This window comes from Nelumbo nucifera, chromosome 7 (assembly GCF_055504915.1).
Source record: "Nelumbo nucifera cultivar China Antique chromosome 7, China Antique-T2T, whole genome shotgun sequence".
NCBI classification, from domain to species: domain Eukaryota; kingdom Viridiplantae; phylum Streptophyta; class Magnoliopsida; order Proteales; family Nelumbonaceae; genus Nelumbo; species Nelumbo nucifera.
In genome coordinates, this window is record NC_142655.1 from 59,279,974 (window position 1) to 59,293,949 (window position 13,976).

The 13,976-nt window shown below is 39.7% G+C and overlaps 1 protein-coding gene across 5 annotated transcripts in view; it reads left to right on the forward strand.

The window, feature by feature from the left end:
• Positions 1–13,610, forward strand: part of LOC104599783 (Transducin/WD40 repeat-like superfamily protein) — an 86,330-nt gene extending 72,720 nt beyond the window's left edge. For 2 of the 5 annotated variants that reach the window (XM_010262496.3, XM_088891583.1), the window contains exons 9-14: positions 7,301–7,356; positions 8,340–8,397; positions 8,479–8,599; positions 8,671–8,778; positions 8,879–9,085; positions 9,168–9,917. In XM_010262496.3, the coding sequence (XP_010260798.1) occupies positions 7,301–7,356; positions 8,340–8,397; positions 8,479–8,599; positions 8,671–8,778; positions 8,879–8,925 (390 nt within the window). In that variant the 3' untranslated portion in view covers positions 8,926–9,085; positions 9,168–9,917. Of the gene's footprint in view, positions 1–7,300; positions 7,357–8,339; positions 8,398–8,478; positions 8,600–8,670; positions 8,779–8,878; positions 9,918–11,515 lie in introns of those variants that run through there. The other 3 variants (XM_088891586.1, XM_088891585.1, XM_088891584.1) reach the window with 3 other exon arrangements.
• The last annotated feature ends 366 nt before the right edge of the window (positions 13,611–13,976 follow it).

Here is a 13,976-nt window from a genome sequence, read left to right on the forward strand (position 1 = left end):
AAGAATTGCCACAGTTGCAGCGAGTTGGTGATCAGGAAGAATCAGCGAAGGCTAGGGTTCGGGTAACCTTGGAAGGCAGCAAACAACATCCTATTGTAAGTTTTTTATTTTCTGAGAGAAGTACTATCAGAGAAGATAGGTTGGACCTATCTAGCAAGGGCGGCCGAACCACTCTAGGGTTTATCTTTCTATTCTCTAGGGTTTTGTCTTAATCCTGCGGCAAACCCTAGTACTGGACTGAACCTTGTGATCTAATACTGCGGCAAACCCTAATAGTTCTCTCCTCAGCATTGATCAGTTTTAGGGTTTCATATTAGCCCTACTACAAGCCTTATCCGTACGGTATTGTCTGGAGTGTACGACTGAGAATTTGCTTTTAGGACTGATTAAAACCCCAATTCAGCTCCAGCATATCAGATTGTTCTCCAAACTGTTTTTTCAGTTTTCTTTTGGGGTTTCGAACTCTTCTAAGGGGGTGAAAACAGTTTGGACTGTTGCTGTTGTGTGTGGTTACTGATTTCAGATCAGTTTATACCTGTTTCATGTACATCTACTGTGAGTACAGATTGGTTCTATACTGATTTTGTGATTGTGGTTGATAATCCAAGTGTTGGTTTTGACTGTAGTAACCCTATTTTTGAGACTTCTGGTTCTTGACCGAAATGGAGTTTAAGAATCAGGCAGAAGGCAGTATTGGGAACAGCAGTTATGTGGTATGTGGGCATTGTAAGAAACCCAAACATACAAAAGAAACATGTTGGAAGCTACACCCTTATTTGGTCCTGGCAAAGTTAAGAAGCAAGAAGGGTAACGTTCATGTGGCAGTGCATACTAATTCAGCACCCTCGTCTGGCACAAGAGGCACATTCTTAGAGACCTTAGCTGCATTTCGGGCTGCTCTTATACAGTTGGAAGGGGAAGTTGGGAACTTAGCTCAGCCACCGCAGTCACCATTAGCCCCCGCCACATTTGCTTCTGCAAATTCAGGTACTCGAGCCTCAGCTTGCCATGCCTCAGCTTCAGGTACCACTGAACCCTGTTGGGTAATAGATTCAGGTGCATCCGACCATATGACTAGCTTGCCTTCATTGTTTACCACTTATCATTTATCTTCTGGTAGGGATAAAGTATCTATTGTTGATGGCTCTCTTGTCCCCATTTCTAGTAAGGGTGACATCAAGCTATCGGATACCATCTCCTTGTCTTCTGTCTTACATGTCCCTAAGCTTGATACTAATATTCTTTCAGTCAGTAGTATTACCAAACACATGAACTGATCAGTAACCTTCTTCCCTGACCGATGTGTTTTTCAGGACCTGAAGATGAAGAAGGTGATTGGGACTGGCCGTGAGACGAATGGGATCTATCTGCTTGGGGAGAGTTCTCGTCAGAAAGAGTCAGGGGATAAGAAGTCACTTGTTTCCCAGAGTGTGAGTTCGGTTATGCTTTGACATAACCAATTGGGTCATTTGTCTTTTCGGTCCTTAAGGAGTCTGTTTCCTAATTTGTTTGAGTCTGTTGAGTTGTCCCAGTTGTAATGTGAGAGCTGTGAGTTTGCTAAACATTGTAGACACTCTTATTCGTTGAGCAATAAAAGGAGAAATCGTCCTTTTGATCTTGTGCATACGGATGTTTGGGGGCCATATCACATTCCTTCCATGGGTGGGTACAGATATTTTATGTTATTTGTTGATGACCATACCCGATTTTCTTGGGTTTATCTTATGCGTTCACGAGATGAGGTTCCCACCCTGACCCAAAACTTTCACCAAATGATCCTAACCCAGTTTGATGCCAAGATCAAAGTTCTTAGATCTGATAATGCAAAGGAATACTTTGTTAAGCCATTGGCTTCTTACCTTCTTACTCATGGGGTTATTCACCAGAGCACTTGCCCTCATACACCTCAGCAGAATGGGGTTGCAGAAAGGAAGAATAGGCACATCTTGGAGGTGGCTAGAAGCATTATGTTTACCTCCAATGTCCCTATTCGCTTCTGGGGTGACGCTATCCTCACGGCAGTATATCTTATTAATCGGGTTCCTTTCCGGGTTCTTGATATGTCATCTCCTTTTTCCCTTCTATACCCAGATGAGGAGTTGTTCACTGTTCCCCTCAAAACATTTGGTTGTACCTGTTTTGTTCAGATTCTCGGTCCCCATCACTCCAAGTTCGAACCCAAGGCCTCCAAATGCATCTTTCTTGGTTATGCACAAACTCAAAAGGGTTATTGCTGCTATGATCCAGTCTCAAGGAAGAAGTTTGTATCCATGGATGTCACTTTCTTTGAGGAGACACCCTACTATTCTCGAGTCTCTCCTCAGGGGGAGAGTAGTGAGCATGGAGTTTTGGGTCCTTTTCTTCAGGGGGAGTGCAGTGAGGGCAGGGTTAATATTAGTAGTGAGCGTGGAGATTTGGGTCCTTTTCTTTAGGGGGAGTGCAGTGAGGGCAGGGTTAATACTTTTGGGGCTGTTCCCTTACCTATTCCAGTGGGTGATGATTGCTGCAGTAGCGAAGGTGGTCAGGGGGATCGGGAGTTGAGAGTCTATCACAGGCGATGCAGGCAGGTTGATCCCGGTCATCAGCAGTCCCGGCCAGCTCCAACCTCTTCTACGGCTCCAAGTCCAAATATTACAGTCCCAGGGCCCACAGAGACTCCTTCCATTGTTGCTACCTCACCCCCTACAGATGACCTTGACCTTCCCATTGCCATCCGTAAAGGAAAACGGCATTGCACCACATCTACAGCCCACTGCATCTCCCAGTTTTTGTCCTATGATCGCCTATCTTCCTCCTACAGGTCCTATCTCACTTCCGTTGCTAATGTCCCTATTCCAAGAACAGTGCAAGAAGCCCTATCAGTCTCGGAGTGGAAAGGTGCAATGCAAGTTGAAATGGATGCCCTGTTGAAAAATATTACCTGGGAGCTAGTTGACTTGCCCAAAGGAAAAAACCAGTTGGATGCAGATGGGTATTTACTGTGAAGCACAATGCGGATGGTTCCATTGAGAGGTACAAAGCTCGGCTAGTTGCAAAAGGATTCACTCAGACTTATGGTATAGATTACTTGGAGACATTTGCCCCGGTAGCCAAGATGACCACCATTCGGGTTCTATTATCTCTTGCAGCAAACTACACTTGGCCTTTGTACCAAATGGATGTTAAAAATGCCTTCCTGAATGGAGACTTGCAGAAAGAGGTTTACATGCAGTTGCCTCCTGGATTCTATGATACAGAGGCAGGTAAGAAGGTCTGTCGGCTCAATAAGGCATTGTATGGTTTGAAGCAGTCACCTAGAGCTTGGTTCGACAGATTCAAACTAGCCCTTGGGAAGTTCAGTTATGTACAGGCCCAGTCAGATCATACACTGTTCATCAAGAGGGTGAAGTCCTCACTGACACTACTTGCAGTATATGTTGATGATATTGTGGTGACAGGAAATGGCAGCCATGAGATTGAGTCCCTCAAACAGCTCCTTCATCAAGAGTTTGAGGTGAAAGATCTAGGTACACTACGATACTTTTTGGGTATTGAGGTTGCTAGATCTAAACAGGGGATCTTTGTCTCTCAGAGGAAATATGTTCTAGATCTGTTGGCTGAAACTGGAAAGTTGGGTGTCAAACCTGCAGACACACCCATTGAATAGAACCACAGGATTAGTGCAGAGAGTGGGGAGCTACTTGAAGACAAAGTTATGTTCCAGCGGTTAGTGGGAAAGCTCCTATATCTATGCCTCACTCGGCCAGATATCAGTTATGCAGTTAGTGTTGTCAGTCAGTACATGCATTCTCCTAGAACCACGCACCTTCTAGCAGCAGAAAGAATACTAGCATACTTGAAGAGATGCCCGGGTAGAGGTATACTGTTCAAGAACAATGGCCACATGAAGGTGGAAGTCTATATGGATGCCGATTGGGCTGGGAGTGTTGATGTGGGAGGTAACCTGGTCTCTTGGAGGAGTAAGAAACAGAGTGTTGTCTCCAGATCTAGTGCTGAAGCTGAGTACAGGTCAATGGCTAACGGAGTGGCTGAAATTCTTTGGCTGAGATCACTACTTGAGGAGTTGGGTATTGAGTATGAGAAGCCCCTGATGCTGTATTGTGATAATCAAGCGGCTATTAGTATAGCATACAACCCAGTGCAGCATGACAGGACTAAACATATTGAAGTTGATCGACACTTTGTACGAGAGAGGGTCTCATCACAAGAAGTGTGTCTCCCATACATCACCTCCAACATGCAGCTGGCAGATATCCTCACCAAAGCTGTACCACGGAAGAAGCTAGAGGCAGATCTATCCAAGTTGGGAATGATAAACATTTATTCCCAACTTGAGGGGGAGTGTAGAGAACACTGATGTGGGCCCCACAGCTACGGTCCCACTGTGTTCGTAGGGTAGAAGGTGTTCTAGTCTTCCTAGGGTTAGCTATTGGTCATTTAGTTGTTTCAGTTGTTATTTATTTCAGTCTTATTTTTGCTCTATTCGTTATGTAAAGACTAAGGGCAGATCTGTCCTTTCCATGTAATGAGCATAACCTATAAATATTGATTAAAGTGGCGGCGGCAGAACATTAAGCTTCTGCTCCTCCTTTTTCAACTCTTGTGTTCTACTACTTCTCTTACCTCTTCCTCCTTTTCTCTTTACCTTTCTTCTTATTTTCGAACCTGAAATCCATTAGGGTTCAAGACTAATACAGTCCTGAACTTCTACTTTACTAAGCCTCCTAATGTGAATTATGACATTGACCTCCCTATTACAGTTTGTTAAGTGAAAAGGACATGCGCTAAATATTCTATATCAAATTATGTCTCTTATGATACCTTATCACATTCTTATTGTGTCTATGTCTTTGCCATTTCTTCTGTTTTTATCCCTTACAATCTTATCAGGGCGGTATAGTTTCCTCATTGGAAAGATGCTATGAATTAAGAGATGAAGGCCCTTGGAAAAAACCAAACATGGCAAATTATTTCTCCTAGAAGGTTAAGTTCCTTTTAGATTTAAGTGGGTATTACACTATGAAGCATAAAGTTGATGGCTTAATTGAAAGGTGTAAAGCTTGGCCCTTGTATCAAATGGATGTTAAGAATGCCTTCCTTAATGGCAACCTTCAGGAAGAGGGTTACATGGATCTTTTTCCAAGAGTGAACATCTCAGGAGGTGAAGGAAAGGTTTCCTGCTTGAAGAAATCCCTTTATGGCCTTAAACGATCACCTAGAGCTTGGTTTGACAGATTTGGAAAGGCAGTCTTGAAAATCAGTTTCATAGAATCTCAAGATGACCATACCTTGTTCATAAGGAGAGTCAATAGCCATGTGATTATGTTGATAGTATATGTCAATGATATTGTTATCATAGAGGATGTGTCTCAAGTATTGCTGAATTGAAGTCTTTCCTTGCTACTGAATTTGAAATTAAGGATCTTGAACTTCCATGGGATTGAGGTTGCAAGGTCAAAAGGGGCATTTATATTTCTCAAAGGAAGTATGTTCATGATTTGCTTCAAGAAGTAGGAAGATTGGATTGTAAGCCAGCTAAAACTCTAGTTGATTCCAATCATAAGTTGGGAGGTGATGATGGAGATGTTCTTCCTAACAAAGGTATGTATCAAAGACTTGTTTGTCGCCTTCTCTACTTATGTTTGACTAGACCTTATATATCATATGCTGTGAGTGCGGTTAGTTAATATATGAATAAGCCCAAATCTTCTCACATGCAAGTAGTGAATAAAATACTTGCTTATTTGAAAGGATGTCCAGGAAAAGTATTGTTGTATTCTTATCATGGGCATCTCAAGATTGAGGCCTACTTTGATGCTGACTGGGTAGGTTCTATTGATGATAGGCACTATACTTCTGGTTATTGTACCTTGGTAGGTGGTAACGTTGCATCTTGTGAAGAAGCAATCTGTTGTGGCCCGATCAAGTGTAGAGGCAGAGTACAAAGCCATAGATCATTGAGTTTCTGAATCGTTATGGTTGAAACTTTGTTGATAGAGATGAGAGTACAAATTGATACTCCAATGATGCTATATTGTAATAGCCATGCTGCCATAAACATAGCCTGAAATCCTATTCAACATGATCGTACAAAGCATATAGAGGTTGACAGACACTTCATTAGACAAAGAATTGCAAGTGGAGAGATTTGTTTACCTTTTGTGAGGTTTGAAGGTCAACTAGCCAATTGAGGGGGAAGCTGGGAAAGCTGGGCATGATAAATATATATGCTCAGCTTGAGGGGGAATGTTGAGTGTAAGGGAATTTTCATCTTCTATATGTTTTTGTATCAGGGTGTCTAGTTATGGGCTTTTTTGTAATTTGATTATTATGTTCAGATACCATGTTTCTGGGTGTGAATAGTAACACACCTCTTCTTCTCCTCTCCTCTTCTTTTGTTTTCTTCTTTTCTTTCTTTCTTTAATCTTTATGACACAATATTTTGTAAATGTACCCATTAGAGAACCAAGTCCTGCAACTTTCTTGGATTCTTGACTAGTCTCAAGGAAATCATCTCCCATAATAATAAAGATTTAAAACACCCGGAGATTTTCTACCTGATTCTTCACTAACAAGCTCTCTGCTCACACAACTCCTGTAGAGTAAAGAGGGCAAACGCCAACTTGACAACATTTCCGACAGGCCAAATCGACATAAACAGCCACCACAGAAATACACAATCATCGGTGCATTCATCATATTTTATATATTAAATACTGGATTGACCATACTGCTTTTGAAACTCATACATTACAGTGTCAACAAATGGTACTTCTATTTCTAGTAAAGTTCACCACTTTATTCATTCCTAATTTTGATCTAATATTTGGTTCTTCTAGTTAAACTGTTCCTTGGACATACACAATCCATTTAGCAGCCAATAGCCCAGGCTTCAGACACTTTTAAATTCCTTTATTGCAGGCCATCCAAATTTCAGATAATTATGCCTGTCAAGGCTATGTCTAGTTTTTTTTTTTTTTTTTTCCCAAAGAACCACTATATGAATAATGAGTTTTGAGCTATTCTTTTTTGAAGATAAATTTTTAGCTCCAAAGAATCAATTCTTAGAATGAGTTTTAAGCCCACAAAAAGGAATTGGTTCCAGCAATTTCTGTACATCCAAACTAAAAATAATTCTTAAAATCGCAAAGTTTGTCAGAATGAATTCTCTGAAAGCATGCCAAATGCTTGCCTAAATTGTCGATTATATTTGATTTATCACAAAAATACCTTCTTGGAGCAGTTCTTATTAGTGAAATCTTGTGTAAAAATGAGTATATCTGAATTTTGTGCTGTGCAGCTCAAAGGAAATATACATCCATCATGCACCATTTTCATGCCTTCATCTATTTCCAGGTCAGTAGAATGTCACTCAAGTTACATTTCTATTTTGTCTGCACATTTTTAGGAGAAAAATGTCTAGTGGTGATAATTTATTGTTGTTTAATCATCATCATCATCATCATATAAGCCTTGTCCTAACTATATAGGTCCACTACATGAATCTTGTTTCACTAGTTGATTATGTTTAGTGTCATATCCTTTGGTCTGCCCCTCTAGCCCCCTCAACTTGTAACATATCACTTCCTCTTACAGGTTTTGTAGGCAGTTTGCTCTGCATTTGATCAAACCATCTTGGTTTACTTCCCTCATTTATCACCTATTGGAGCCACTCCTAGGTTCCCTCATGGTTCAAAGTATCGATACACCTCTGTGTATCAGCAGAGGTGTATCGGTACTTTGAACCACACGGAAATATGATTTTTTTTTATTTTGTTTTCAAAATTTGGTTTTTGGGGAGTTTTTAACCTATATTTTTCATTAAAAAATAGTGGTGTCCTGAAACACCTGTAAGCAGGCGTATCGGGACCCAAAAGACATGATACGATACGCCCGATGGCCGATATGGGGCATATTGTATCGATTTTTTGAACCTTGGGTTCCCTTGAATAAGTTAATTTCTCAACATTCAAATGTGTGCCACACTCATTTTTTGGACATGGTGGTTCTTGGCTGCCCAACACTCTTCTCCGTATAGCACTTCTGGCCTTACAACTGCTCTAAAGAATTTTCCTTATAGCTTAAGTGGTATTCGCCTGTCACATACGACTCTAGATATACCCATCCATTTTGCCCATCCTATTCTAATTCTACCATCCTCATCAATGTCTCCCTTATAATGGATTATTGAACCAAGGTAACGGAAGAAGTCACATCGAGGTATCTCTTGGTATTCAATCCTAAGGGCCCCCCGATTTACTCCTATTATTATTAAATTTTGTTGCTTTGATTTATTGTTGTTTTGTATACATTAACTAAATTTAAGTTTTGACATGTAGTTTGGTATCACTTCAATCCTATGATCAATACTTCTTAGCAAGCTCTATGGATGGATCGGTGAGCTTTCATCTGAATATATTTGTTTATAGCCAATGTGAAGTTTATATGTTTATTGAATCCTTCTTGCTACATTTGCAGATCTACCTCTATGATCACCGCCTTCTCAAGAGAGGAGCCATCCAATCTTATGAAGGGCATGTAAATTCGCATACACGTATACAACTTGGAGTGGATCCATCTGAGAGGCTTGTCTTATCAGGTTCATAACATTGATTGTAATCAATACGTTTTACATTTTTCTAAAAGCTTAGATTCTAAAATACTTGTTAGGTGGAGAGGATGGTAATTTACGTATCTGGAGCATCAAGACTGGTGAGATGCTATTTAGGAATAAGATCTCTAATTTGGTTCCTTCAACAGTGTGCTGGACAGGATCTGGTACAGCCTCTTACTGCTCTCTCGTGCTTAGCTTTTTATGGTTGGTGTTTGTTGCTGTCCATTTTTTCTTAATGTTAACTTTTCAACTATTTTTGTATAGGGGCATGGCTTGGATCACGGGAAGGAATAGTTTTCATGCAAAGGTAACTTTGAAATATGGATGCTTAATGCAAAGTGAATAGCCAGTGATGACCTGCTATTACAAGGTAAAGTTTCTAGTCGAAATGAATGGGCAGCATCTCTTCTGTTATCTGAATGGAAGAATCCAGACCCCTACTGCAGAGGCCCATGTGGGTTAATTCATTAGGTAACTTCTGGCTCTTAACCTAGTCATAACAAAGAAATGGGAGTTACCTTTAAATGCTCCAATATTCTCCTGTTTTCTGTAGCTCCATCATAGTTGCTTCATGACATTACCAAGGCTCTTCTAGTTTCCAAGATAGAAAGCCCATGTTTGTTTGCAATCTGAATCTTAAAGGGCTTTCCTTGCAATGTGAGATGGACCTTCCTAAATGGAGAAAGTTTCCATGGCATACATCTGTTGAATTCTCAGACACCAAACAGATTCTTGAGGGGACACTTCCACATATGACTTCTTTCCCCTTATTTGTGACATAAACGAGCATCTGATGTAAATAATGAATTCCATCTTTTCTTATTGAATGATGTGTGATAAAGATAAAACTTTTAGATTTGGTTATGCAATCTTCTACTTGTATATGATATAATTTACATGATACATAATTTTTTCAGTAGTAAGTGCAATTTTGGTTGTGTCCTCAGGTCCAAGACACATTTTATGTCTTCTTGCCAAGTCAGACTCCTGGACGCATCAGATTCCAACTGCTGTCTCGGTTTCCATGCTATACTATTTCCTCTTATGTCTTCTGATGGTGGAAGCAGTCCTCTAACCAGTTGCATTTTTCTTTTTCTAGTTCTGAGTTTTATTGGAAAATGAAAACAGGATTTATCTGGCCACATCCCAATTTTTGATAATCCAGGCACATCCCAGTGAAAATCAAAATATAACCTGTTTATTATTATAAAATTAATTAACAAGGGTACACTTCGCCCTCTATGAAAAATGTGGGATGTGGCAAAATCAGTACCTAATAAAAAAGACCTATTCCTTTAGCTGAGTCTTTTCTTGTGATTCTTTCACTTTTTCATCCCAAGGTATTATGTTGAAAAACCTACAGAGTTACATTTGGGTTTTGAAGTTCCTACATTGCAGTTGATAATTAGAAATTTAGAACATTGTAGAAAGATAAATGAAAATATATTTTCCAATAAGTATCAGGGAAAAAAAAGTACTTTTTGTGAAAATCAATATGAAATATTTTCCAGAACAAGTCTTACTCCAACTGGTGCAGTTGTGCCCTGTGCCCGTCATTTATTAGGCCATGGGCCATGGGCCATGGGCCATGGGCCATGAATACAAGAATAATCCTAAGTTCCTTAATTGAAAGGTTTGGAATTCTACAAAAGAAAAAAAAAAAAAGAAAAGAAAAGAAAAAATCAAAGGTTTGGAGTTCGTTCTAACTTCTGAAGTTGGAGGTCCTTTTACAAGTACTGATCCTATGACTTGACCTATTTCGTTTCCCATCCACCTACCATGTACAATTGAAATAGGGAGGAAGCGTGGAACTTAGGGGCATCCTATGATGGGATGGCATTCTAGTTACTTATTTTGACTTTGATTTCCCGAAGTCAGGATTATATGCTAGGTCTCTGCATTATAGAGATGTGCCTGTAAGAATTTTTCATCAATCATCCATGGCTATTCAAGCACGTGAAGCTTAGTTAGACATATATGAGAAAGCTTTTGGTCCACAGCTTGAAAGTGGTCGTTGAGGTCTGCTCAAATTAACCAGGTCATGGCTCGATTTGCTGAGTGTAAAAGTTCACAGTAAGACATAAAAAACACCTGGATATGTTGATAATGCATGCCCATAATTAACATGTAAAATTAGATATTTGTATGGATTTTGTTCCTGACATCTCTTACTTTCTAAAAAGCATTTACAAGAGACCAAACTAGATTTTGTCGATTTCATTTTTACTGTCTTTAGTTGTGATCTTGTCACTCTTTGCCCAGTATACAAAGAAATGTTGAAGAGCCGGGGTTAAGCTTTTGATGGTGAAGCATCATTCTGTACTCCTTTGTTTAGTGAATTTTAAACTTTATAAACTTTTGTAACAAAGAATCAACCTTCCTGCCCCAAGGAGAACTGTAGCTATCAATCAAAGATGACCCCATTATCAGTCCTAGTCATTTAAAAAAAAGACTATGTTGTGTCCTTGGTAAAGTAATAATAATCTAATTCATAGCTTTCCCGGTAGACCATCCATTTCAACTTTTGCTAATCTTCAAATCAAAAGTGAACTAAAGTGTATGTGATTAGTTTCTTTTTATCATCATTTTCTAAATAACAGATACAATAAAAGGCATAAATAAGGAGGGCCCCATTATATTTGTGATTTGTGGGGATGTATTAGCTTCTAAAATCATTAACTATGCAATTTCTTTCCCCCAAAAATAATTGATAATTCTACTTTTTAACACTGAAAGCGGTGGAAAACAGAGGATGGTTGAGATGATCCAGTCACATTCATGTCTGTTTTGTTATCCCAGAGGTGGGTCCATGAACGGACGTTCTTGATTGCCTGCATTTCTACCATGTAGTATCCTCATAACGTGCTTGTACAATCCAAATTTATCCGAGGTGACTTGCAGGTAGAATTGTATTGACTATGTGACAGAACACATCTCGATTAACACCAAAACAAGGATTGGATGGTACAAGACTGGTAGCTGGCCACGTTGCAATTGTCACATATAAGGACCACTTTGCAGAGGGCTTCATCTTTGGATTCAGAAATTCAGAAGCTTTTCTCTTTGAGTTCAGGCATCAGTGGCTTTTTCCTCTTTGAATTCAGAAATCAGAAGCTTTTCTTTTTTTTTTTCCTTTTTTCCTTAATTCTCAATTCTCAATTCTCGTGAGGCTTCAATGGGACTCCAACTATTCTATCGTAATTGTGAGTGTGTGACACTATCTCTTACCATAGATGTTACCCAAGTACCCAACAATGGATCAATCCATATCGTCCATGTGGTGGACCCTGGCTGTTAGAATTGAATAGCAAATAATGCACTGAGCAATGACAGATGACCAGATCTACGGCGTTGGAACTCCAAGGCCATTTAATATGGCTAGTCACGATCTATTTGGAGTTATCTTTTTGTTTGAAGATGGGTGTGAGAGGAGAGCCCTGCAGATAATAGTCAGCTCAGCTGGGTGGCAGACAGGCAAAGTCTTTGCATGAAAGTGGATGAAAGCCAATCGGGCTCATTGCACCCTTTACACAGTAATGATGAGATGTGAATTGGATTTGAAGCTATGATCCTGTCCACACTGTTCATATCTCAACTTTTCTTTATAATCATATTCATTCTTTTCCTTTTGGAAAGCTATTACGTATAAATATATGAAGCTCTCTATCTAGTCTTTCAAAGCTTGAAGCTTGCATTGCAGTTTTAGGGATTTCTCTCAGTCCCTGACTACCAAAGGAATTGAAGACCAGAGGGCAGGGCGATGTGTTGTGTGCCCTCTGCATCTTTTTTATGCTTAACCAATTCCTAGAAATCATGTAAAACCTGGATTGGGAGATTGTTTTGTCTAATTAATAAAGCTTTCTAGCTTTTCCTATGTAGACATTTTGAATACAACATACATATTTTTGACCTCTCGATTGAAGTGGACCATCTACATCTCGTCGGTGGTGGCCGGAGTTCTTTGCTTTTGGGTCATAGACTCATAGATTAGCCTAAAATCTATAAAATTATCAGATTTAAAAATGAAAAGTCGGTAGATTTGAAACAACTTTCTGGCTCCAGATGTGGTCAGAGCATCAAACATGGTTCAAATTCAGAATTTTAAATGCCTCGCAAGTGGGGAAGCTTGGCCACTGAGCCACTGAGCGTGTGGTGGCTGTGTGAGCTGTCCTGTTGGATGCATATGACAGATATTTATCAGGAAGGATGGATTCTGAGTTTAGATGATTGGTTGCATCGATTTTTTCTCTTGATAGACGATTGATTGCACCAATTAGATGCATTTTTTTTTAAGATCTACCCGCTCAGTTCTTACCAGATTTAGGAATTATGCTGACAGGACTAATATAAATTTTTTCTCCTTCACATGACAGGGAAAGAGAAAGCCAACGAGAGAATATAAAAAAAAAATCATGCAATGACAGATGAGGACGGAAAGAACCCTTTTATAATGATTCAACTTTTGTAGAAAAAAAAGAGGGCATTACTGTATTTCCCAGACACCAACGAGGGTCATTACGGGAATTCGGTGAATGAAAGTGACCCTTCACTTCCTACTTTGGATGCCTGGCCACATAGCTTTTCACGCAGAACAAGGGTTTTACCCTCCTTTTCATGATTGCATGCGGTCTCGTCTTAAACAAGAGTCCAAACCCAGTTGTTTAAATTTAATGATGATGTCTCTTGGCTTTGTTAGTTTAGTTGTTCAGTAGTACTTCTTCATTCATCTCTGCTCTGCTACTATTATACTCATGACACTATTCAGACGATGAGAAGATTAATCCCCGTCCTCTCTATTACATGAATTTTGATGGGAAATCATCCAAAATCCATACTTTTATATCAATCATACAAACACCCAACCCATGAGAGGAAAGAGAGACAAAATCAAGTAACGAACAGGAAAACCCATCATCAATTCAAGAAAGTAAAAAAAAAAAAAAAGGGAAAACAACTAATAAGATGTAAAGATGATTTACTTGAATCTCATATACACTCTCAAAGTTTCAAGATTATATGATTGACTACTAGGGTGTGTTTGTAGGACAATGATAACATGAACAAAAATATGACAATGTTGTTCTGGCACTGCCGGAGGTGTAATTATGTAGAGAGAGGAGGACAGAAAGAAGAGAAGATGATGAAGAGAGACGGCTTAGACGCTTTGATTCCTTTGCTTGCTTACCTATTGGAGATGGGATTTGGACCACTTGGGACTTCATGGGCACTGGCATTGAAGACCCTCTGTCGTCGCCGCGCCGACGATCGATATGATGCTGGATATGGCCTGCTGCTGCTCCTCGCCCGACCAGGAGGAGGAACTGGGTGGGCTTTGGCCTTCAAATTATCACCATTGATATCT